The sequence below is a fragment of the Gopherus evgoodei genome, chromosome 2 (assembly GCF_007399415.2).
Source record: "Gopherus evgoodei ecotype Sinaloan lineage chromosome 2, rGopEvg1_v1.p, whole genome shotgun sequence".
NCBI classification, from domain to species: domain Eukaryota; kingdom Metazoa; phylum Chordata; order Testudines; family Testudinidae; genus Gopherus; species Gopherus evgoodei.
In genome coordinates this window covers 14,150,682-14,176,750 of record NC_044323.1, presented here as the reverse complement: position 1 = coordinate 14,176,750, position 26,069 = coordinate 14,150,682, and the positions used below count along the sequence as shown (strand labels likewise).

General features: G+C 39.9%; 1 protein-coding gene across 16 annotated transcripts in view; it reads left to right on the top strand.

Annotated features, from left to right (window-relative positions):
• The window catches only part of XYLB (xylulokinase), a 200,056-nt gene that overhangs the window by 45,281 nt on the left and 128,706 nt on the right, over positions 1-26,069 (top strand). For 13 of the 16 annotated variants that reach the window (XM_030550027.1, XM_030550016.1, XM_030550019.1 and 10 more), the window contains 10 exons: positions 1,384-1,466; positions 4,495-4,564; positions 5,970-6,050; positions 7,535-7,621; positions 10,397-10,525; positions 12,351-12,416; positions 14,635-14,707; positions 22,757-22,875; positions 24,228-24,309; positions 26,024-26,064. In XM_030550027.1, coding sequence (XP_030405887.1) covers positions 4,553-4,564; positions 5,970-6,050; positions 7,535-7,621; positions 10,397-10,525; positions 12,351-12,416; positions 14,635-14,707; positions 22,757-22,875; positions 24,228-24,309; positions 26,024-26,064 — 690 coding nt within the window. In that variant the 5' untranslated portion in view covers positions 1,384-1,466; positions 4,495-4,552. Of the gene's footprint in view, positions 1-1,383; positions 1,467-4,494; positions 4,565-4,719; positions 4,781-5,969; positions 6,051-7,534; positions 7,622-10,396; positions 10,526-12,350; positions 12,417-14,634; positions 14,708-22,756; positions 22,876-24,227; positions 24,310-26,023; positions 26,065-26,069 lie in introns of those variants that run through there. The other 3 variants (XM_030550023.1, XM_030550024.1, XM_030550028.1) reach the window with 3 other exon arrangements.

Genomic DNA, 26,069 nt, shown 5'->3' with positions numbered 1-26,069 from the left:
TGTGTACCTGGCTGCAGGGCAGCAGAGTTGAAAACAGTGACCTGAGTGGTCACGGTGGGACACCTCCTGGAGGCCACTTAAGTCAGTGGTCCCCAACGCGGTGCCCGCGGGTGCCATGGTGCCCACCGGGGCATTTATGTGTGCCCGCCTAGTGCCTAGCAGGGAGGAGAAGCCATGGCCCCGCGCCTGCCAGGAACAGAGAACTCAGGCTGCGGTTGCAGTGTTCTCTGTTCCCAGCAGGTGCAGGGCCTGCCTAGTGTCCAGCGAGGAGAGAAGCTGTGGCCCCATGTCTGCCAGGGACAGAGAACTCCGGGGCTGCAGGAGAGAAGCTGGAAAGAAGCTGCGGCCCTGCGCCTTCTGGGGACAGAGAACTCCAGGGCTGCAGGCTGCGGGTGCCAGTGTTCTTGGTCCCAGGCAGGTGCGGGGCCACCGCTTAAGCCGAAGAGAAGCCGCAGCCCCGTGCCTGCCTGGGACAGAGAACTCTGGGGCTGTAGGCTGCAGGGGCCGGTGTTCTTGGTCCCAGGCAGGCGCATAACCCACCTAGTGCCCAGCAGGGGAGAGAAGCTGCAGCCCCGTGCCTGCTAGGGACAGAGAACTCCGGGGCTTCGGGCTCTGGTGTTCTCTGTCCTTGCGTCTTCTCTCTGGATTCATATATTATGTAATATTTAATGTACAAATACAAAATAAGCCTGGAAAAATTGTTGGCGCCCGCCACACTCTTCTGAAAATATAAATGTGCTACTGGCCACAAAAAGGTTGGGGACCACTGACTTAAGTTGATATAAGCAACACAGTGTCTGCACTGACAATGCATGACCCTAACTATGTTAACCTAAATGCTGTGCCTCTTGCTGGGGTGCCTTACATTGACTTAACTTTGTAGTGCAGACAAGGCCTTACATTTTTGTTTTTAAGTGAAATCTGAGATTCTGGAGAGCAAGATAGCACTTCAGAAGAGTGCTGATATGGTGCATGGACGCACACTGGCCGTTTCTGAACCTTGCTGGTATTATACAAATGACAATTGTCCAGAAAAAAAATTCTTCTCATCAGTGAGCGGAGAGCCCTTTCTTATGCATGTGGGGCCTAAGCTGTTCACTTCTGCATAATTTAAGCTGTCATTTTAAAAAAGTTTCTCATTTATACAGTTGCTAAGATAAACTTCTAAATGTGAACCAGATATTACTGATGCAGCAGTGCCTTCCTGATTCTTAGACTATCCAGCTGCTGTGCCTCGCTAGTGCTTATAGTAATTTTGTGTGCCCAACTTGAGACACCCCGAAGGGCTTGGTTTTCAGAAATTGCTGAGAACCCAGTCTTTACAAATCATCCTCCTTTTGAAAATGTAGGCCTACATTTTTGTGCACTTTTGATTTCTTTCAGCTTAAAGTTATTGCCATTGATGAGCAGCTGAGAGTTATCTATGAAGATAACATTCATTTTGACAAAGACCTTCCGGAATTTGGGTATGTTTTTGATTTTTATTCAGTTAGTGGAGGGGTCGGCAATCTTTCGGAAGTGGTGTGCCGAGTCTTCATTTATTCACTCCAATTTAAGGTTTTGCGTGCCAGTAATACATTTTAAAATTTTTAGAAGCTCTTTTTCTATAAGTCTATAGTATATAAATAAACTATCATTGTATGTAAAGTAAATAAGGTTTTTTAAATGTTTAAGAAGCTTAATTTAAAATTAAATTAAAATGCAGAGCCCCCTGGACCGGTGGCCAGAACCCAGGCAGTGTGAGTGCCAATGAAAATCAGCTCGCATGCCGCCTTTGGCACATGTGCCATTGGTTGCCTACCCCTGAGTTAGTGTGATGTTCAGTCCAATGAGGTGTACCTTTGAAGGGCCTTCACCCCAGTTACACTCCATGGATCTACTGAGTGTAGAGTCATGAACAGAATTTCTAGCTTGTCTCAATGTGTGATATTTGGCAACACTGCAAAGATGATGTAAACTCTTGTGATGTTTAATGCTTTTCTTAAAGCCTCAGCTCCTGGAATCCTCTGATTGCAGGAGAATCTCAGCTTTCATTTAAGAAAGAAAGATTTTAGCTTTCATGGTTGTGGCAAAAAACTTGAAAACATGTAGTGAGTGCATTCTAAAAGACCAGAAACCAAAAAGCAAATACCAAGTACCCCCTAATTTATCATTTTTTAAAAAGCTCCTGATTTTTAAGTCAATCTCATGAGTTTTTTGGGGATGGCTCATGATTTTTGAAAACTGAGAGTTGGAAATATTGCCTTTGTGTTAGGAAAGGGGATGCTATGCCAACACCAAATAAGGTTTGGAAGGGACCTTTGGGAATATGCTGGAGCAGATCCATTGATCAAAATTGTTCTCAGGGGATGTAGGAGGGCAGTGCGTGTTACTCCAGTCTGTGGGCTGGAGTTTATACATTCCATCCTGCAAGTTGCAGACTTTTTGCACAAAACCTGCTTGAGCAAATTTTATATGGCAAGAAGTGGATTTCACCCATGCTGTGATGTGAAACCATTGATAGTAAACATTAGGAAGTTTAGAAGGTGTTATGACTGACAGACTAGGTTTAATTGGTGCATCAAAAACTCCATGTCCTTTATTTAAGAACAGGATTTAGGTGCTGGATTAGCTGTTTGCATATGCACTTAATCAATTTATATGAGTAAGCTTAATAATCACAAGCAGCTGCAGTAGGTGTACAGTGTGGCAGACTGACAATATCCTATAATATCTTGAATGAATTCTATTGAATTAAGTTAAACCTTATTGAATTAATGTTAATAGCTTTGGGGTACATTGTATTAGAATGCAAATTTTTATGTACTATTGTGAGATTGTATGGGACTTCTTTATCAGGAAGACAAGATTAATGCAATGCTATATCTGAAAGATATTAGGAACTTCAGAAAGTCTTTTTGGAACAAAACGTGGATTCCCTAGGAAATTGCTTGGGGTGACGGGAATGCAAATTCACCCTCTGAAGCCATCGTTTTGAAGATATGCCCTGGAAGGAGAGACCCATTGTGTACTAATTACCCGCTTCTGGAAACTCCAGTTCAGAGACCCCTGAACTAAAAGGGAGCTAAACATTGTATGAGTGTTCTTGTTCTCAGCTGAAGCTATGATGAACTTGTAACCAAAAGGACTCCCTTAGGGTGGGAGTGGGTGTTGAAGGACTTATCCTGCCAGAACCCATGTTAGAGTTGGGATGTACTCTGGTAGGCTAATTAGCGTGTGTGTAGATAAATAATAATAATAGGAGATAGTTCTATCTACTAGAGCTGGAAGGGACCTTTAAAGGTCATTGAATCCAGCCCCCTGCCTTCACTAGCAGGACCAAGTGCTGATTTTTGCCCCAGATCCTTAAGTGGCCCCTTCAAGGGTTGAACTCACAAACTTGGGTTTAGCAGGCCAATGCTCAAACCACTGAGCTATCCCTCCTCCCAAATCTTTTATTGTTTTTAATATGTTTTCTCTATAATGCTTTGTACCTTAAGAATAAAGTAGGCCTGCTTAGAAAACTGTGTGTGGCACTTATATCTGTAGCAATCACTCTTACCAGTCTCTAAAGAGAAAGCAAGCAGGTTTGTTTAGGCAGAATATTTAGGCTGGGAAATATGCAGTGAAGGCAGGGAACTGTAGGTCAGAAGGGAGAGAGATGGATGTCTCCATCCAAGAGAGGCAACAACTGGGGAGCTGGAAGTCTGAGAGTTGGTGCCTTCACTGAACCACCAAGGGGAGATACAGGTGCAGTTGCCCTGAACTCTGACATAAAGTATCATGCACATGCACATTTTGCACACTAAGGCTTTATCTACACTACATCCTTTATGGTGGTGCAGCTGCACCGATGCAGCTATGCCACTGTAGTGCTTCAGTGAAAATGCTCTAAGCCTACAGGAGAGAGCTCTCCTGTCGGTTTAATAACTCCTGCTCCACAAGAGGCGGTAGCTATGTCAGTGGGAGAAGCTCTCCTACCAATATAGCACTGTCTACACTGGCACTTAGGTCAGTATAACTTTTGTCACTCCGGGGCGTGGATTATTCACACTGCTGAGCAATGTAAGATGTATTGAAGTAATTTGTAGTATAGGCAAGGGCTCACTTTGGATAGTCTTTGTGTGGGTATTTGGCTTTTAGTGTCAAATTGCCTTGTAGGACACCAGCATGAATATAAAACACCAAGAGTTTACTGCTGCATGAGATCTGTGCAGGTGGACCCTTCCACCAATGCAGAGCCTCAGTGACTTCAGAGTACAGAGAGATCTCACTGCAGGATCAGGGACTTTTTTATTTTTTTTCCCTGTGACTAGTCAAAATATCAAAATGTTAGTTCCAGAGAGCAGGCTGAGTTTTCTAACTTTGTTTTTATCCGTGCTGTGTACTAAATAGTACTGTGTGCTCTTTGATCATAAATTATTATGTGAAAAAACTGCTTGGAGGGGTTAAAATGACCAAATGTGAAAAAAAGACAGGTCATCCTCCCACCTCAAGAATATTGTCTTTCTGCAGGACTCATTGCGGCATCCATGTCCACAGTGATAAGCTGACAGTGACTTCACCTGTGTTAATGTGGGTCAAGGTAAGAACATGTTTTAATTTTGGTTGCCTGAGTATATTTGTGTTATTATATGATTCATCTTCTTAACTCGGGATTATAATTGTGAGCAGCAATTAAGATTTCCATTCAAGCTAAGGTGTTTCGTTTGCTTGTTTTCTATTTCTTTTGCACGCAGATCTATCTCTTTGAAATGGAAATTTTCACATCATGAACAAGTGAAGCTGGAGTTCTTAAATGGTTATGCTTTTTTTCTTCACTCTCCATTGTTTTTAATACTAGATGCATGAAAAATAGTTCTTTCATAACTGATTTTGAACCCATTTCAGCCCAGCTGAATATTGCAGAATATTGCATCTGCTGGATAGAATTTGGCCCATGTTCTTTCTTTTTTAATTAGGAAAACATTCTTTGTTTGCTGTCTTTGTTTCATATGGAAAAGGAGCCAGTTTGACTTTGCTTTGTTTACTTTTTTTTTTGTGCAACATCAGAGTTAATTTCATCCTTGAGAATAAGATTTATTAGCCAGTTTTTATTTCCCTCTGCTGGCTGGCTGGTTCTGCAGCAGCTGATCATAAAACTTTGTAGTGCAGGCCCTTTATGATAATGGTAGAAAATATTTAGCTTAAAATACTGATGATTTCCTTTTGTACTCTAAAAACATATATTCACGATCCAGAGAAAATTACTCATGTAGGTCCAGATTCTGTACCGTGTATTCACATTGAGTAGAATCTTACTATGTAAGTAGTCCTAGTAAGGCATCTTGTCTAGTAAAGTCGTGAGTAAGGGTGGCAAAATCTAGGTCATAGCAATGATTGTGTAAAGGTAGATTAATTTTTGGTCCTAAATTACTTCAGAGTGTCCTTTGAAAAATCTCATGGCAAGAGCAAAAATTTCAGACTTGAGTGTCTAAAGGTTATGCATTTAAATCCATATTTAGCCATCTGAATAAATCATCTGAATTTCAGAGGTGCTGAATGTCCATAGCTCCCATTGAAATCAGTGGGAGTTGAGGATGCTCAGCATCTTCCAAGATTGTACCTTGCCCCACAAAGAATTCCATGGGTTTTCCAAATGTAAGAACAAAATAAATTGTTCCATTTTGCACCTGTCAACCTCAACAATGTCTCTTTAATATATTGGAACCTGAGGAAGACCAAAAAAAGAGCCAAGATCTAATGATTTGTCCTTTGTGATTCAACCTGTTTGAAGAATTTTTTTCTGTAGTCCCCTTTTTTAAAATGGGCTCCTGCTTAATAAAGTAATTTATTCAATTTCTCAACAAATCCCTAGTCATTAGCTAATTTTTCATTATCTATTACTGAACCCTTATCAGTGATGACAGATACTTACAATTCTGAGGACTGTGAGTGTGCATAATTTGGTAGCTCATTACAATCAGTCTTGATTCTGTTTCTTCTTGTAGGCTCTGGATATGATCTTGGAGAAGATGAAGTCTTCTGGATTTAACTTCTCTCATGTGAGAGCTTTTTCTGGGGCTGGACAGGTTAGTTTTTAAAGGGAAAAATCAGTCATATTGTATGTCCTCAACAGAGTATTAACGAATAATGATACTTATTATTTAGTAGTATTACAATAGCATCTAAAAGCCTCAATTAAGATCAAAGTTTCATTGTACCAGACACCGTACAAATACATAATAAGAGACAGATTCTGCCTGAAGAACTTAAAAGCTAATTTAATACAAGATGCAACCAGTATACAACTGGAAGAAGAGAATAGGACAGAGAGGACAAAGATAACAGTATGGTTACATAGACTAGCTGTGTGTATAACTCGATGGTTTCATGTTTAAATTCCTCACACTTATGGGGCTCTATTAAGGTTTTGCAAACTTGAGCCATGCTTGGAGATGGAGGCAGAGTTTGAGCAGCTGTGTCTGCAAGATTGTTTCGCAGGCACGTAAAGAGAGGGGAATGTACATAGTGAAGAGCTGAACATGCAAAATCTATTCAAAGTGTAGCAAGCATCCCTCTCATCAGAGCTCTTCTTTTGCTGGTTGGTGCGCCAAGCATCCTCAGGAATAATGGAAACCAAATGATGGCTGCCTTGTGTGTAAATGTTGCCTCTCGCTTAGGCACTTGTGTAGGGCTTCTCTAATTTAGTCTATATTGCATAGTGCCTTTCTTCTGAAGATGTCAAAGCACTTAGACATTCATTCAACAGTTAAGCCTCACACCATGCCTGTGAGGTAGGCAAGTCTTAGACCCATTTTGCAGTTGTGTAAAGTGAAGTGCAGAGAGATTAAGGCAGGCATTATTAAAAGTGTCCACTAATTTTTGATGTCTCCGTTTTCAGTTGCTCAGCTTCAAACTCCTAGGACTGGTTAATCAGAGGTGCTGAGCTCTTGCCATTTCATTGACTTCAGTTAAAGTTTTGGAGGCTCAGAGAATCAGGGACTGTATGTTTCAAGTTGAATACCCCAAATTAGTGGTGCCCAAGGGACTTACTCTGGGTTACACAGTGAATTAGTGGTAGACAAAGTACCTTGAATATGATTAAAGAACCCAGGCATTCTGATTCCCACTTCCCTGCTTTAATCAGTAGACAAAGAGTTTAACCCTGTGTGTCGAGCCCAACTGACAGAAAGTCACTCAGTGGAGCCCTGACTGCACTATACAGATGCCGTTCTATGGTAGAATTCTTGGGTAAGGCAATAGCTGCAATGAGCAATATTATAGTAGTGCCCGCTCGATGCTGCTTTAGTTAATAGTCTACATTATTTGCCAGATAAACTCCCGTATCTGATGATTGGGTACATACATTGCTAATTCTTGAACTGTAATTAAATGATCTTACTGGCCTGGATGTCTCCAGAAAAGGTGAACTGTTTAATGAATTAATTAATCAATAAATCTGTGTCCCACTTTGGACATGGTTCTCCTCCATTTAATGTTTGAAATCTAGATCGGAATATGTATTTGACATCCTGGGGGCCATCTTTAATTTAAAAATTTATATCCTCTACAGCAACATGGAAGCGTGTATTGGAAAGAAGGAGCCAGCCAAATTTTAAATAATTTATCACCTGATCTTCCTTTACATCAATTACTAAAGGTAATATATGCAATGAAGAGCTTTGAATGGAGAGTGAGCACACACGCTCGTTTTTCTGACACTGAATAGTTTCTTTTTCCTTCCAAAATATTCCCTTTACCTGTCTCTGTTAGAAGCCACTGCAGTATACATTTTTTTCTCTTTATCCCAGGGAGTTCAGTATTTCATCTTCCCCTGGCATGACAGCATGTGATTTTGTTAAAACATGCAGGGCCCAGTGAGCACCAGAATGTGCGACAAGTGGTCTGTTTGTTGTTTTATAAAGCTTAATATTTTTTAAACATCTTTGCCATTATGGATAATATGTTTAGATCTGATTTCCCAGTCAACTCACAAAATTTTATTAGCAAGAAAACTTATGTGAAACAGGATAGACTTATCTCTGAAAGTTCAAACTATGGTCCTAGGAGTTCCTGTGCACAGGGTGACTGCTTGGGGTTGTTTTGTGGTTTGTGGACATAGATTTGAAAAGCCTTCTCCTTTAAAGATATAAGCAAAGTAGAGTTCTGTTTGTCTATTGAAGTCCTCTACATTCAAATTACATCCTGAAACCAGCCTTTCTCACCTTGAGATCAGAAAGAACTTTTAAACATTTGAAAAAGACATCTGTACAGCTGGTCTATTCAAATCTTAAATCTGTATATCCGGATTCCCAAATGAAAATATTGTCTGCAATGAACTTGTGAAGAACTTCTGGGGACTGGGTTAAAATACTGCATAGTGGTGTTCTGAGTGTCACATGAAGAATTCCCAGAAGACCATACCTAGTCATTGGAGGCAACAATGTCAGTACAGCCCCAATAAGAACAACAGTAGTTATCCATAGGGATAAATCCTGAAAACTGGAACAAAAGGACTATGCTATGAGAGAACTGTGCTGAAGTAAAGCAGAGCTCAGGAATGGAATCCTTAGCCCCAGCATCTGCTTCAGGGCCTGGTAACCTGCATAGCTGGCCCATGGCTAGCTACTGCAAGATACATAAAAGAGTGGTAGCTACAGCATGCTTCTTCTCTCCAACGTGAGGTTTGGCCTGGGGTTTTCACACTGTTTGCAAATCCACTGGCTGTCTCTCCAGCATGCTGACTTATATGGATTGTACATGAGTGTAGAGTCTGACGTGAGGGATCTCCAGTGCAACAATGTGTTATTTCCATGTGCATGTTCTTAGTGTCCTCTAACATGCTCTGAGCCTCTAACTGCCAAATGCTAGTACTGGATGACAGCCTCGGGATGGATCATTTGATAATTGCCCTGATCTGTACATTCCCTTTGAAGCATCTGGCATTGGCCACTGTCAGAAGACAGGATACTGGGCTAGAATTCTTGGTAGTCCATCGATCCGATGATGACAAATCTGAGCAAATCATCTATTGTTGGTCTCATGGTGTGCTCTCCGTACAAGCCAATTCTAGAGGTGCACATTTGGCTGCAGAAGGTGTATGGGAAGTTCGCAGTCAGTGGGTTGTGCGCTGCTGGTGCTCTGTGGTGTCGTTCGCGTGCCTCTTGTAGACGCCAGCAGCGGTCTTCCTCAAAGGCAATGCAGGTATTTCTGACTGTTGCACGCCACTGTGTTCTGTCGCTGGCGGTGTCCTCAGGGTCCCTGGGTTTGATGCTGCTATACTGCAGATTGGCTTTGATGGTGTCCTTGTAATGTTTTCATGGACAACCTATATGCCGGATGCCCTGGGAGAGCCCACCATAGAGAAGCTGGCGGAGGATTCTTTTGGCATCCATGCAGCTGGCATGACCGGTCCAACGTAGCTGTGACTTCATGATCATCATTTTGATGCTTGTCATCTGGGCTCTCTCGAGGACCTCAAGATTGGGCACTTTGTCTTGCCAGCAGATCTTCATGGTGTTGCAGAGGCAACGCATGTGGAATGCATTGAGCTGCTTGATGTGATACCTATATAGTGTCCATGTTTCACACCTGTACAAAAGAGATGAAAGAACAGCAGCTGTGTACACAAGCAGTTTTGTTGACATCCAGATGTTGTGGTGGTTTAAAACTTTGACACGCAGATAGCTAAGTGCCTGGCTTGCTTTGGATATTTGTATGTTGATCTCATTATCCAGTGATGGATCACTGGATATGACACTACCCAGGTATGTAAAGTTCTCCACTACTTTAAGCTGAGTGCCATCAATGGAGCTATTTCGGACAGAAGCATTTGATCCAGGTACAGGTTGATGGAGAACTTCTGTCTTTCCGAGGCTGATAGTTAGTCCGAAGAGTTGCGAGGCCTCGTCAAACTTGTTGACAATGTACTGAAGATCATTTTCAGTGTGAGCCATGAGGGCACAGTCGTCGGCAAAGAGTGCCTCAAGAAGGAGTTTCTGCACTGTCTTAGTCTTTGCATTCAGGCGATGGAGGTCAAAAAGTGAACCATCGTGCCGGTATTTCAAATATATACTTCAAATATATACCTTGATCCAGATCTTTCATTGCATGGTTGAGGACGCATGCAAAGAACAGGTTAAATAAGACGAGCGAGAACACATCCTTGTTTCATGCCGTTTGTGATGTTGAAGGGGGCAGATGTGGCTCCATCAGACAATACTTCGCCTGTCATGCTGTCATGAAAAAGGCGTATAATCTGGACAAATCATGAAAAAGGCGTAGAATTACACTTGGTGTAACCCACTAAGTCCGTTCTTATGTTCTATTGTATTTGGGCCTAATACAGGCAGAAATACGTTTTCAGGATTTGGTCTTTAGTGTGAAAGTCCTTCCTGGAGTGATAATCTTTATGATGATTTATATTTTTCCCCAGGCTTGTTTTTCTGTCAGTGATAGCCCTGTTTGGATGGATTCCAGTACTACTACCCAGTGCTTATCTCTTGAGAAAGCTGTTGGAGGGGCACAGCACCTAGCTAATATCACTGGTTCACGAGCGTGCGAGGTGAGAACTGAAGGAGGAAAGAATGAAAGTTCTTATAGGGTCACTGGTACCTCATTGCAAACTTAGAAAATAATTCTGTTCAAAGCCACTAAGTGTGATATCAGTATGGGGCTGAAATTTATGAAAAGGTAAGTTTAGTCTGAATATTGACAAAAACTGTCTGGCAGTGAAATGTATGGGGCTTTGGAATAGCCTCACAAAGGAATGGGTGATTTTCTATTGCTTGGGAGTTGTAAAATTAGACTAGTCAGAGCACTACAAAGTGCATTGTATGAAGCAAACTTGCATTGGCAGAAAGAGTGGATGAATTATTACTGTAAGTTACTTCTGTAATTCTGTGGGTCAGATCCTCAACTGGTGGAGCTATGCTAATTTTCACAAGCTGAGGACCTGTCTCTGAGTTTAAATGAGGAAAAAGATGCTGGAGCAGATTAATTTCAATTTTTGCTTTCATGCAGATGCCCACGGTAATAAAATATATTACAGAGTATTTCTAAATTTAATTTTAGTTAAATTAATAAACGTCTCCAAACAAGACATCCAGAGCCCAGCAACACCACTATCCAGTCCAACACCCATCTTTCATAGGTAAGGGAATAAAAATGGACCTTTCAGCGATCCATGGAGGCTAACAGACTTTTTGTGGACCTGGGGCATAAGTGAGTTCCAAAGGTCCACGACTATAACAGAGAATGCCCCATCACCCCACCCTTTTTATTGCAGTGGGGCTTCAGATCAGGCATCTCCTCCTACCACAGTTGTGACAATATGTCATGGAGTGAGAGGAGTCTTTTAGACCAGTGGTGCGCAAACTTTTCCAGTCGTGCTCCCCATTACTATTCACGGAATTTATGTCTCCCCCATTCATCACTTGTAATCCGAAGTAATCCCTTACTTCTGCACTGCTGCTGGCAGCGTCGCTGCGTTTAGAGCTGGGCGGCTGGAGAGTTGTGGCTGCTGGCTGGGGCATTCATGTTGTTTGTGGTGTGGGAGGACTATCTTTTTTTATTCCCGGTCCTGTCCTGCCCCCAATACCCACTCTGTTTTTATCCCACTCCTGCTAATATGGCAGTGGGTCCTCTGGGACCTGCAGGATTCCAGGTTCTTCGCGCCCCCCCCAGAGAACCTCTTGCGTGCCCCCCCAGTTTGCGCACCACTGTTTTAGACAAGTGTCATATGTAAATAGCACCTAGTTGTCAGTTTGTTAGTGATGGTAAGTTTATCAAAATATGCTCCTATTTGATTCATTGTTGTGCAGAGTGTATGCTCATTCGAGTTGAAATGAAACTTTAAACAGTGCAAAAATGTTTCTTTTTAACTTATAACAGGCAATGAATTAACTTAAAACAAGTTCAATATCTTAAGCATTTTTCTTTTATATGATTTAATACATATATGAGAAATAATTATTCCTTAGCCGTTACTTATTTCTGGCTTGAAACACCCTGTCCCCCATTTACCCCACCCATACAGAGTTGTATAAGTTGGGAACTTTTTAAGGCTTTGGAGGCCAATGTTTGCATTTTATTGGGTTCCTCTGTATGTAATCAGTATGATTCATTCCATTGAATTGTCATTTCTGAAACATAAATTATGGATAGTAATGCTTTTTCACAGCCTTTTTCCAAAAGGTGAGCAAAATTCTCATAATGAGACTATGCATTATAGCTTGTTTAGTGCAGATTGCCTGCGGTGCACTGACTTTCATCATGCATCAGGCAAATTAAATATCCAAAGTGGAATGTACTGAACTCATTACACAGAGTTAATGATTATTGACTCCATTTAGTGTTTGCATTCCTAAGCATTTGCATTTCTTTCTCAGCGTTTTACAGGAAACCAGATAGCAAAGATTTACAGCCAGAATCCTGAGGTCTACGCACAAACTGAGGTTGGCTTAACTTCAATCCACTTACTGGAAATCACAGTTGAAAATCTTTGTAATTTTTTTAAGGAAATATAAAAAAGTTTTTGCTAAAAAGAAGTACATTTTGTTTATTGAATTAGTTTTCATAATGCAAAATAGCTAATGCTTTTATAAAGTGTCTGGTTTTTTTAATTGTCAGTTATTTGGCAGATGAAAATTAAATATCAGATCCTTTTAGAATGATGCATTTAACATTGTGAATACTTCTGGATCACAACATTTTGAATTGAAGTTTTTAAAAAGTAGGCCTTAATTCTGCCTGCACAAAATTTGCATTTGCACCAGTTTGTGTGGGTATTCCCACATTCGTTCACACAAACAAGTGATTATGCACAGTTGATATATCTGCAGAACAGCTATTTGCATGCATCAGTGCAATGTTTGCTGATGCAAAACAGATGCCAGGCAGTGTTACCCAGGAAAAACTGGAGGTTGAGTTGAGCCCTTTTTAACAAATTGGCCTTTGAAAGTTATTTTGATCTCTAGAATTATAAAATAAATTACAGCAAAGAGTCCTGTGGCACCTTATAGACTAACAGACATATTGGAGCATGAGCTTTAGTGGGTGAATACCCACTTTGTTGGATGCTTTTACAGATCCAGACTAACACAGCTACCCCTCTGAAAATAAATTATGCATTTCAAACAAAAGTTTCCCTTTTTGTTGACATTTCAGAACTCAACAATCACAATATTATTTTAACTGCTCAAGGGTGAAAATCTGATGTTCTGCCTCAAGCAGTGATTGATATTCCATGCTTCAGAGCTAGGTGATAAACCCCTGTAATCATGTAGGAGGTGTTGTACGTGAGGGAAGGTCATACACTCTGAAGCATGAGATCTGTCTGAGACTCCTGGTTTGGCATTTATTACTGCACTTGATAAAATTTCCAGGGTTTTTAAAATCCATTACCAATATGGACCAGTTGACTTCCTTCAGCAGTAAGTTTCACAGGTTCACTATATGCTTTATAAAGAAATATTTTTTTTGATATTGTTCTGTGTGTATTTGCATGAATGTCATTGTGACACCCCTTATTCTAGTGTGGAATGGATGGAAGACAGACTATATATTCTGGTCACAAATTTAAGACCAAATACAGAAGTGAATTAAACTTGGATCCTTGCAATCTGAGCCCTTGATCAGAGTGGGTCTAGAGGCTGAGGACTAGATTGTGACTTTGGCTTCCTCAGTTGTGCTGAAAGGAATGTGGTAGTGCCATATTACAACTGGACCCCCCAGGAGGAATTCTGTCTTGGCAAGAATTCTTCTTGAGGATCCTCAGGCAGCACACACTAGCTTGGCAGCTCACCACTTTATAGAGGATGCAGTGCGTTCCCTCCACTGTGCCAGCCTGTTTTGCTGGCTGATTTAGAGAGTTGAGCCAGAACCAACCTTTAACCCAACACTCCTCATTCTCTTTCAGGCAGTTAGCATCCATTGGAGCACTAGGAAGGGCAGGGCCTGTGTTCCTCAGCCATGTTAGATATGTCCTTGGGTAGAGCCTCAAAAAGAGAGAGCGGGTCATGAAAGCCTACCATCCTTATGATTCCATCTACAGTCTATCTCTGAGCAGTTATTTTGTGGCATAGTAGCAGGTAGCGTTGCCATGCATAGCTGATGGCTGTCAGAGGGCTAACTGCAGGGATGGTCTATGTTGCCTGACTTAAGAAGAAATTGATGAACTCAGGAAGACAAGAGCCCATGTTGGGGTGATGGAAGAATTTATTGGAAGAGGCAGCAGAAGTTTGTAAGATCTATTCCTTGTTTAACTTTGGTTTCCCTTTGGATTCACTGATGGATGGTGTCGGTATGGTTTCTGTGCTGTCGTCCATGCTTTGATTTTTCTGCCTCTCTGTTTTTTGTATGCAGATTTCATGCATAATGTGCAGTAATTCATGCTAAGGCAGAATACGCTAATATATTGTGTATATTTTATATGTTTCAGAGCTAAAAGCTATTAAAAGCTTTTATTATAAGGTTCCTTTTTATATGAATGTCTTCTATAAGCCCAGGCAGGAAATTTTTACTGGATAATTCTTGTAGTACTTCTTTTTCTGGCAGACAGTACCCATTGTTGAGATTTTATTAATATTTTGTTTCTTTCATTTTCTCAAACTGCAGTTGCTTTGGCATGAATGTTGACGGGAGTTACTATCTCATGTTATCTTTTTGTTTCAGAGAATCTCTGTGGTTAGTAGCTTTGCAGCATCCCTTTTTCTTAGTGCTTATGCACCCATCGATTATTGTGATGGTAAGTGTTGTGTCTCTTCTTTTTTAGTGGGGACAGTCTAGCATGGGAGTTCCCTTTGTCTCCCCATCATGAGTAGAAGAGAGGCAAGATGTTTCCCACATGTTCAAGTCTTACTGCTCTGATGATGAGCATATTTGAACTTGTGGCTCTGCCCTGAATTAATTATTCCCATTTTAGAGTTCATCTTAATTCTGTCAGCCCTTTGTCCACACGTGCATACATGCATGTGCATGCATGCGCACACACACACACACACAAAAACTCTCACTCTCACACTCACTCTCTCTTTCTAACCTCCACTTTCTTACAGAATCCCTCAAAGGTTTTTGCAAAAATGGATTTGTGCACTTTATTTTTCTGCTTTATGATGTATAAAGGATGTCTGAAATGTCTGTCAAAGTTATAATTTTGCTTTTTGTTGCCTTAGACTTGACATTCCTGATATTTCTATTCTTCCGTCGTTTGGACTGGGTCTCATAACGTGTATATGAGCTTTCTCATCTTAATTGGTGGACAAATTTATAACAAAAACATCCTTTCTCTCAAATGTTTTATTAGCTGATGTTGTTAAATTGGTGTTAACTAAAGCAAACAAATAAAAGGGTTTTAAACAATCTAAGTAAAAAATCCCTTCCCTTTTCAATTGCTTGATGTCATCACTTTCTTGTGATGATATTGTCTTGGTATTTTTTCAGTCATCAAAGTGAGCCAAGACAGGGTCTTAACTGCTAATTTAAAGAGGAAAAACCAACAAAAATAAATAAATATGAACAAAACAGGCCTTTTGCATCATAACACTGGCAAAAAGGTGACTAGCCCAATTACTTTTTTCTTTGCAGGTTACCTTTAAGTTTCAGTAAGCTTCAGTAATAATTTTTGCAGGTCTACATCATCTTTCCCAATGGGCCAAATCCTGAAAGATTCTGAGCACCTGTCACTCCCGTGATCTTTAGTGCAGGTTATGGATAGTCAGGAAGTGCAACCCATTGACTTTATTGGGAGTTGAGGGAGCTTAGTCCCTCACAAAGCACCTCAGCACTTTGGAGAATCAACCCTGAAATGCTGTACTTAAACTAAAGCTGGTCAAAACTCTTTGGCATTTTTTGTGTGTGTGTAAAAAATGACTTTTCAAATGAAAAGAAAATTTTCATTTTGGTTGAAATTTTCCATTTGTATTTCAAGGAAAAATTTAAAATAATTTGATTTTTGAAAACTATTTTCAGAGAGAGAAGATAGGTAGGAAAAACAACTTTTTCAGTTTTTGAAATGGAAATTTTTTGGTTTAGTCAAAAAACCAAAAAAAGTTGTGAAAAACTTTGAACAAAATTGGAAATATTTTGTTTCATTTGAATTTTTTCACAGATAACATATAGCATTCTAACCAGCTCTAACTTACACATATGGTGCCCTTCTAATTTTGTTGCTCCTCTGGACATTTAAGTACCTAGAGTAAATATTCAGTCCTGAGGATATAAAATTTATTAAATTTTTGTGTGAAAAGGATGAGAGAATGAAGTAAGACATTACAGTGCCAGTCTTTACTAGAATGAAGATCATGTATTATTTAAGTTACATTTTGTCTTCCATTTCCTTGTCTTCCATTAACATAATGGGAGATCGTTCTAATTCCAATAATAAAAATAATTATTATGCAGTAGTTATTTTGCTGCTGATTAGAAAGGCTTGTTATTTTCTCGTCTTGTACAATTTCCTGCAGTTCACTTGATCTCTTTCCATGGATCTTGTATATTGCATTTGGAAATACATCTCTCAAAATAATGTTAATATAATAGACCTCTATTCTTCATTTCTGTAGATTTAACTTCAGGTCATGTAGGCTTTTAAAGACCCTGTCAAGTTACACTGGAGGACTAAACAACTTATATTTTTGAAGTTGTAGATTACACTAGGAAATGTTACTTATTCCAATTTAAAATTTTTCTTTTTTAAGACCCAGTCTCATAAGACATGACTCGCTATCAATAAGCAGGAGAACACCCTCGCTTGGTTGATTAAAAAAAATTAACTACACTGTGGGAAATGAGGAACGATTTAAATGTATGTTTTGCAGCTATTAAAAGTAAGATACATTTGGGACCTAAAATACTTCAGTGTGTCACCTTGAGGCATTGTTACTTTTTTTTTTTTTTTTAAACACCTTAAAGAATAGCTACTCAGCTCTTGATATGGAGAGGCTTTTATGTTTTGAAATGTTTTCTAAGTACCTGAGGTACGCCATAGATTAGCATACTTGTTTATGTTCTACCAAAGAACAACATACTAAATTAAGGCCTTTGTCAAGATTTGGAGGGTAGCTCAGTGGTTTGAGCATTAACCTGCTGAATCCAGGGTTGTAAACTTAATCCCTGAGGGGGCCATTTAGGGTTCTGGGGCAAAAGTCTGTCTGGGGATTGGTCCTGCTTTGAGTAGGGGGTTGGACTAGATGACCTCTCAGGTCCCTTCCAACCCTAATAATCTATGATTCTAATAATCTATGATTGCATGAAGAGGAAGCATATTGGCCTAAATCCATCCTGGTGTAGCTCTGTTGGTGCCAATAGCGATATACCAGCTACAAATTTGACTCGCCAAGAAGAGAGCTTTTACACAAATACACTAGATGTTATATATATGTTTTACAGTATTGATCACTGTATATTTTTTTCACTTTTAGTCCATTAATAAATCCAATTAGGCAATGTCTTTTGGCCCTTTGTAATAGAACTTTGTTTTTTTCCCCCAGTTTTGAATCATTTAGGCTTTTTTTGTATCAGTAATTAACATTTGCTGATCCTGACTGCACTTGGTCATCTTGAACTACCACTTGATGCTTGCAATGAGATACTGAATCCCTTTCATCCACATACGGATCCTCTTCTCAATCACCGTTGAACCATGACCTCCGATATTGAATCCATTTATGGTTGAGTGTGTGTCCATATGAAGTGATAGGTCAAAGATCTGGCTTTGCTTTGTATGGCTTGACTCACCTTGATTTTAATGCTTGTGGTACTGGCAGTCTTTAGACTGCCATCTAGATGAATATGTAGGAAGGTATGTGTATTCTACTTGTCTTTTATATGTAAAGATAGATATAAGTAAAATATTAATTTCTCCCTATAGGCTCCAATAGATTAAGAGTTAATTTAAAATATTTTTTACATTTTTTTCAGCCAGGTTCTGGGTGGGAAGGTAAATTAAATGATCCTTTCACCCTTGAGTAGTATAGAAATATCTGAACATTTATTAGCAATTGATGGCCCGAGGGAATTGAATTATCATCTTTTCATTGTAGGAGCTCAGAGTGAATTGCAAAGGTTGGTGTTTTGCCCATCTAACTGGCTTTGTGATGTTGTGAACACTGTGAGAGCATATAATATATATATGAAAGCTATTTGACATTCAATAAATAATGTTATGTCCATACAGAGTGGATTGATTTAAATCAAAACACTTTAAATCACCCACTTTGATTTAAATCAGCAAGCAGAAAACCTTATTATAAATACTCAATTTTAATTGTTTTGCATTTATACTTTAGTTATTTATCTAAAGAAAGTGTGATTTTTATTAAAGCATGTTGATTTTTAGTGTGTTCATTTGCAGCTATATATAGCCTTTATAATAAATCTGTTGCTTCTTTTAGCTAACGAGGATACACTGTATCTATACAAAATTATTTAAACTATATAAGTTAACACATTTATTCAGATTCTTAGTTTCTTTTTGTTATGGTAGAAAATGGTGAATGATGCATTTCTTATTTACTAGTCGATTAATTTTTTTATTTGTGATTTGTATCAACCTTTCATTTGGATGGAAATGCAATTAAATTAAAATGCTCAAAAGCAGCATTTAAATTTTTTATTATTAAATACAAGTACCTTAAATGTGCTGGATGCAAAGTAAAAAAATGATCAAAAATTTTATCATAATATGTTTTATATTCAAAAGTATCTAATTTATTATACAAAGGAAGTATTATCTGTAATGAATTAACTGAACTGATTGTTTCTAGTCACCATGTCCTTCAAGATTTTAGAACCAGTAGATTTAATCCTTTCACACCTAGTTTTTATTTGTAGACTGGAAGGGGAAAACAAACTTTCCTGCTTTTGTCAACTTGCAATTGGTTTCTTAACTTTGAACAAACTAGTCATTGCACTGAACTAGTTGAATAAATTGATACGAAGAAGATATTCTCTCTGCACCTGCAGAAGAGGCTTCAGCTGTCAAAAGCTGGTTTAGCACTTCAACAAACTGTGGTTCCACCAGTTCTGTGGTTTGACTTTCTTTGAAACTTGGCAGCAGACCTGTACTGATTAATACTACTTTTTGTATCTAATTTAAATTATTTTAATAGATTATAGTAATTTTAGGCCTTAACCTGGGTTGTCAATTTTCAAATTTAATTTTAAAAAGGTTTACTTTTAAAAAGAAACATATATATGATTTAAATCAAAGACATTTGATTTAAATAAATCTTACAATTTGTGTATTTTAAAAATCAATTTTATGCTCCCTGTGTCCATAGAACAGGATTGAAGTGGGAGGTTTTGATGCTCTGCCAGTCGCATTTTGCATAGAAGGGACTAGAAAACTGCATACAAACAAATGGTGATATAGAGTTTAAACACTGGAACTGTCATGCCCTTTTACAAAACGGCATAAGAGAAGTCTGATTAAATGTGTCTCTAGGTTCAGATAAGGAATTTACCCACAAAATCACCATATGTTTCTTTAAAAACTTTTATTGCTCACTGAATAATTAAATCTTTAGACGCTTGGCATTTTACTCTAGGAAGCTAGATGTGTGATAGAGCTTTTCCACAAAACATCCCTCTTTGGCCCTTTTAGATTTGTCCAGACACTGTGCTATCCCTGCAGAGTCCTTGTGCAAGGACTCCCAATATGCCTAGACCAGGGGTAGGCAACGTATGGCACATGTGCCAAAGGTGGCTCCGAGCTGATTTTCAGTGGCACTCACATTGCCCAGGTCCTGGCCACCAGTCTGCGGGGGCTCTGCATTTTAATTTAATTTTAAATGAAGCTTCTTAAGCATTTTAAAAAACGTATTTACTTTACATACAACAATAGTTTATTTATATATTATAGCCGTATAGAAAGAGACCTTCTAAAAACGTTAAAATTATTACTGGCATGCAAAACCTTAAATTAGGGTGAATAAATGAAGACTCAGCACACCACTTGCAGACCCCCTGGCCTAGACCATGTACAGGGACCTTAAGTGGTGGGAAATGGTCCCTTTAAGAGAACGTGAAAAAGATGGAATATCCATGTGTCTGTTTAAATCCTGTTGTATTTATTGCATTTGGTGGTTGTGGGTGTGATTGACAGCAGGAAAGAGAAGTACATTTCTTGTCCATGGGAAGTGTGCTGTGCTATGTCAAATTCCTGCTGCTGAATCGTAGGGCAAATTAACCAGCATATAATTTATTAAGTGTATTTAATTTGCATGAAATGAGACTGATTGATTGAATTTAATCCATTTAATTTCATTTATACATCGTTAACTTGGATAAGATGTAATCTAAATTTCCTACTATGTGGCCTGAGTTAGTGTCCCAAAAGTGTATAATACGCTCTGTCTGTAAAGCTACATTCACTCTTGAAGCCCTGGCACTGTTATGTTTTAACACTGGACCGTGTTTTATTTGGTGTAAATATCCCATACATACTCATTGTTGGACCTCTCTATACAGGGCTGGTGCAAGGATGTTTCGCCCCCTAGGTGAAACTTCCACCTTGTGCCCTCCCCTGTCCCTGAGCCTCTGCCCTGATCCTCCGCCCTCAGGCACCCCCCCACCGCAGCAGCTCCCCCCCTCTGCCCTGAGGCGCCTCCCCTGCGGCAGCTCCCCACCCTCTGCCCTGAGGCACCTCCCCTGCCCCAGCTCACCCCTGCTCCGTTTCCACCCCGAGCACGCCATCGTTGCTTCACTTCTCCTGCCTCTCAGGCTTGCGGCACCTATGCTGATTGGCGCCGCAAGCCTGGGAGGTGAGAGAGGTGAAGCAGTTCACCCCTGCTCCACCTCCTCCGCAAGCATGCTGTGGCTACTTCACTTCTTTCGCCTCCCAGGCTTGTGTGCTGCCCCCATCGCCCTTACTTGCTGCAGGCAGCCCTCCCAGTGCTCCCCTGCCCTAGCTCCCTCTGCTTAAATGCTGGCGGCGACCGGGGCAGCCGAAGATCTGGCCACTGTGGTTGCTGCCGAAGAAAATGCTGCTCCCCTCCTAAATGGTTGCACCGGCCCTGTCTCTATATAACGTTAAGCCACTAAACTGTTTATCTAGCACAAGTCCCACTGTGGCACTTAATCCCTCTGTGAGTGAGTGTGCGTGTGTGTGTGAGAGAGAGAGAGTGCTTTTAGAAGAGGAGCTGCAGTGGGGATGTGGTTATTTTTGCGCCCTTTGAGCACTGTGGAGTGAATGGGGGCTCTTCAGTAGCCTGAAATAGCTTGGAGCTAAAGAGGCTATTAGGAATTAACCTAGGGTGTGACATCTAGCTCAGTGCTTGCATATCCAATGGTCTCAAATACTTGTACAGGGGTGCAGAGGGGGCTACCCCATTGTTTAGATTAGGGGCCATGTTGCAGCCTTGTCTACCAGTTGGTTGAGGGATGGACTACATTTCCCGCCCCCCACAAAACTCCATGGACAGTCTGATCTCACAGTCTCTGTGCTGAGGGTGAGTTTCACTCTCGCTACTTGTGTTGAAGTGTCTAAAGGTCAGTAGCGCTGAACAAAATTCCATTGGTTTCCAATTTCCCAGTCAGTTTGGACAATGACTGAATTTTTGTCGGTGAGATAAACAGGTCCTGGGCTAATTAGATATAAAAGTGTTCTTAGCCCAGGATAACATTATTACTAAGTTTAGAGAATTCACCTCTGGTTATTAAAAGTACAGTGAAATGTCTAATTAAATATATCTTAGAACAGTGCAGGGAATGAGAGTTGATGGTATTCAACATCTCCACAGTTAGTGCTCAGTCGATCATGGGTTTTAAAAATGTTTGTTCCTTTTTAACTAGAGGAGAAGCTGGAGCAGTATAAACAGAGAGGGGAATGCAATGAGCTATTGAGGCAACCCTGTCCATTCAGAAGGCCTGATTAATCTAGTGTGCTAACTGCGGGCTCGGATTTAGTGTCACCTCAACTCTAATCCTGGCTCTGACACTGACTCATTTATGTGGCTTTGGCCAATCATTAGGACCAAATTTTAAAATGTGTCCAGTAATGCACACACTGAACCTGATTTTTAGAGGTGCTGAGTACTCACATCTCTCGTTGACTTCAGCTGGACTTGAAGATATTCAAAAAGTCTGAAAATCATGTCTTAAATATAGGAGACCCAAAACTTGTATCACCCAAAATTAGAGGTTACTTTTTAAAATTTGGACCATGACCTCTCTGGATCAATTTCCGCATTTGTAAAGGAAGGTGATAATACAAATATAACTTCACAGTCATCTTAGGAGGATTAGTTACAGCCAGATGATGGCCTAAAACCGCAGCCAGCTAGGGTGCAGTGCAAAGGTGCATACCACTATAGTAGGAATTCCTGCAATATTGTGCCTCTGGCACAATTCCCTCGACTGCGGAGGGAATGCAGTTGCTGCATCACCCTTGGATTGAGTGCAGCATATGCTTAATTTTCTGCTGGCCAATGTTGAGGGGTTGCAAGGTCTATGTCCATGCCCCCCACTATTTTGGGAGTCTAGCATCACTGGTTGGAGTGCAAGGACTTTGATTATATCCAGTTCCTATGCACTGGGGAAGATTCCTTGCCCCTCTCCGTTTCCAAAATGAACGCTACCGCAGAGCTGTGAGTCAGTAACTGTACAGCATCCCTGTGCTCTGCTGAGCTGAGACCATTCCATTTCAGTATTAAGTGTCCACTTTTATTTATAGTTTTTTTTTTCTGCCTTTAGGCAGGTGAAATTCCCTTAATGCAGTATCTTTTTTGTTTTCTTTTTATAATCTATTTTATGTTCCAAGATCTGCATTTCTTGTTTGAATACTGTTGTCTCGTAGGTTCTGGAATGAATTTACTGCAGATTTGTGATAAAATATGGTCCACCGCCTGCCTCAATGCTTGTGCGCCTGGATTAGAAGAAAAGCTGGGACCTGTTGTGCCATCCAGCTCAGTATTGGTATGTGGAAGTGAAGGATAACTGCTGATGAACATGTCATTGGAAGATTTTGGGGCTATGCTCTGTGTATAACAGCTGCGGTCCCTCATCGTGTATGTTTGCACAGAGATGCTGTGCTCTAGGGGTAGTCCCCAGAGCTGTTCTGGCTGACTGACTGCTATGTCCAGGAGTGCTGTGGAAGTGCATTCCAGAACAGCAGCGCTGACATCTTTGAAAGATTGCACAAGCTCTACTTTTGTGGCTGCTAGCTGTCACTACTTTCATCACTAGATTCTTCTGGTCTTTGCATGCTGGGGATACAAAGACTAAGATTGCAGTGACTCTGTTGGCAGTGCTCAAATGATAGAAGTCTCTTTTCTCTCCTTGCACACCCACAAACACTTATTTGCCTTTAGAAGAGTGAACAATATTTACTGTATTCCTTTTGTCATCAATCAGTAACACTGAAGAAATAGAGCCTGACATTCAAGCTTCTCAAGTTCAGTACTGTATGGTAGTTATAAAGTTTGTAGGGCTCATGCAATAACTTCGATCAATTATCAGGTTTATTAAAAGCCCCTCAGTTCACCTAGCATATCTTTGTTATATTGCCAAAACGAAGCAGGTTGAGTACCTTTTGAAATAGATCAATTTGGTCTGATCAGCACCACAAAAAGAAGAGATGTGCATGTATGGGAGTGGGGATAGCAGGCATCCAACCACTATATAAGCACTAGTGAACATGGTTGACCCATATGAGAGTGTGCTGTGATTCCAGTGCCAAGTGTTGGTCTTCTGGTATTGGCAGTGAAAACTGGAGCAGTGTTTTAGAAGTCATTGTAAGTGTCCTCTTACTTTTAAGAATAGTCTCCTCTTGCTACTATTTGTTATTGGTGAGATGTAAAAGAATGGAATCCTCGACCCTTGAAATAAAAGGTAATCGATGATGAGCATTCATATCACGTTTGACGTAGTGATGCATACTACCTGTGTATGTGGTTTTGATTGCATATCAATCTGTATTCCTATCTATTTTTGAATATTAATATATATGTATGTGGGTGTGGAACATAAGTATATGTATATTTTGTGAATAACTGGAGGGAGCTCTGAAGTCAGAATGCTGCTGTTGTCTTCACCATTTCAGAATCTGATCTGAGGGATGTTTTCAGGAGGTTTTCTTGTTTGTATCTGACAAAAATGTTAGCTCAAAAATTTCTAAAGCACTGCGCTGCAAAACAAATGTAAATAATTATTGCAGCTACTGTAGAAGTACTATAGAATCTTCTGGATATCTGTGTTATAGATGTATTTTGACACTCGGGGTTTAATTTGCACTTTTCAGCTTTCTTCATGTTTTGTTTACTCCCTAGGGCTCAGTTTCTCCATACTATATTCAGCGCTACGGGTTTAGTCCAGACTGTAAAGTAGTAGCATTTACTGGGGACAATCCAGGTGAGATAGTAAACAAATATGCTTCCATAATTGTGTGTTTGTGTATTATCATATTCACTGAATAAACTCATTAATTCTTAGGTGATCTATATATGGTGAAAGAATATCACACATAGGCACCTTTTTCCAATAGCCTTTGTCACTGATTCTTCTGAGGTACATGGTTTGTATGAGATATATACTGCATATGGACTCCAAATGCATCTCATAATCACAGTGCACCTAAATTGCACCTTGAAAATTTAGGTTTTGGTTTGTCCACACCTGAGAAACTTCCTTTGCCAATGAACACTTCCATTTTAGCTTGAGAAAAATCTGTTCTTTAAACAACTTGCATTTTCTCCTCCAAGTCTGAAGGTGGAAACTGAGATCAGAGAGTCACACTAACTACTAGAACTTTTCTTCAATCAGTCAGTTAGTCCTGAGTATGAAGAAGATAAAACCTAGTTCAAATAAACATATATTTAAATTAAGATAAACCAATTCCCAAACCTTTAAAAAGAAATCACCTGTTAAAACCTGAAGAAAGGTTTAAAAGTAAAATTCTATAAACAGGAAACAAACGCTTTAAAAGTAGTGTGCTGTTTCACATTAATAGTCCATAACACTAGTACTTGCATTAATGATACTGCAGTGCTTTAGATGGTAACTTGTGCAGAATAAATACCATAGTTTTTTAAAAAGGAATAACATAGTGAAAGAAGACAAACTTTGTCACTACAAGATACAGTGTAAGCCTTACTTGAAAGAGACAGTGGGAGGTCAGGCATCAGAGTGCTTGAAAGTTTGTTTTTATTCTTTTAATCTCCCAACCTCATTAATCTTGTGGGTGCAGAAATTTTAATGATGCCGTTTACTAAAATTCTAATTAAGAGGTAATTGCAGGGGCTTCAAAATTCCCTGGTGTCCAGAATGTGCTAGATTTAGGGATGTTTGTGGAAGTTCTTAACAGTCATATGGACTAGAGTGTGGAAGCGCCATTTCTTGAGATTTTTAAATGATTATTCATCTGTATAACAGTAGTGCTTACATGTCTGAACCACAGTAGAGGCTTCATTATGCTAGGCACTGTACATATGTATAGTAAAAGACAGAGTTATAGTCAAAATGGACAAGTCAGGCAAGAGGGATGGTCATTGGCCCCACTTTATAGATGTGGAACAGAGGGAGATTAAGTGACTTGCCAAGAGTAACACAGGAAGTCTGTTGCAGAGCCAGGAATTGAACCAAGACTGCATGAATTGCAGATGGGTACTTCAGCTTCAAGACTATCCTTCTCTAAGGTTCTAATCCTGCAAAGGACTTAGGCACGTGGATAGTCCCACTGATGTCAGTAGGACACCTTGTCTGTTTAAGTACTTTACCAAAACAGGGCCTAAGATACTTAAAACTTGAGAGAACAAAACACTAGAAAATATACCATAGAGAACAATTCCGCACTGGGGAAAAGTGGGAGTGTGTGGACTAACAGGTGACATGATAGAACTTTTAATCTCCAACTCCTTTGATTCTAGGATGCCCTATAATGACTAACTTCAGTATTTAGGGTGAACATCTCCAAAGTGAACAAGGCGTAGTCACCACTTAAGTCTACTTTGAGTTTATGCTTGGGCCTTACGCTGGCTTTCTGTACAGAATAGAATGTCATCTCTAGTGCAGCATAATTACCTTGCATGCATACTTATTAATTGAACTATCTTACGTATGTTTTCAGCATCGCTTGCAGGAATGAAACTTGAAGAAGGGGACATTGCGGTAAG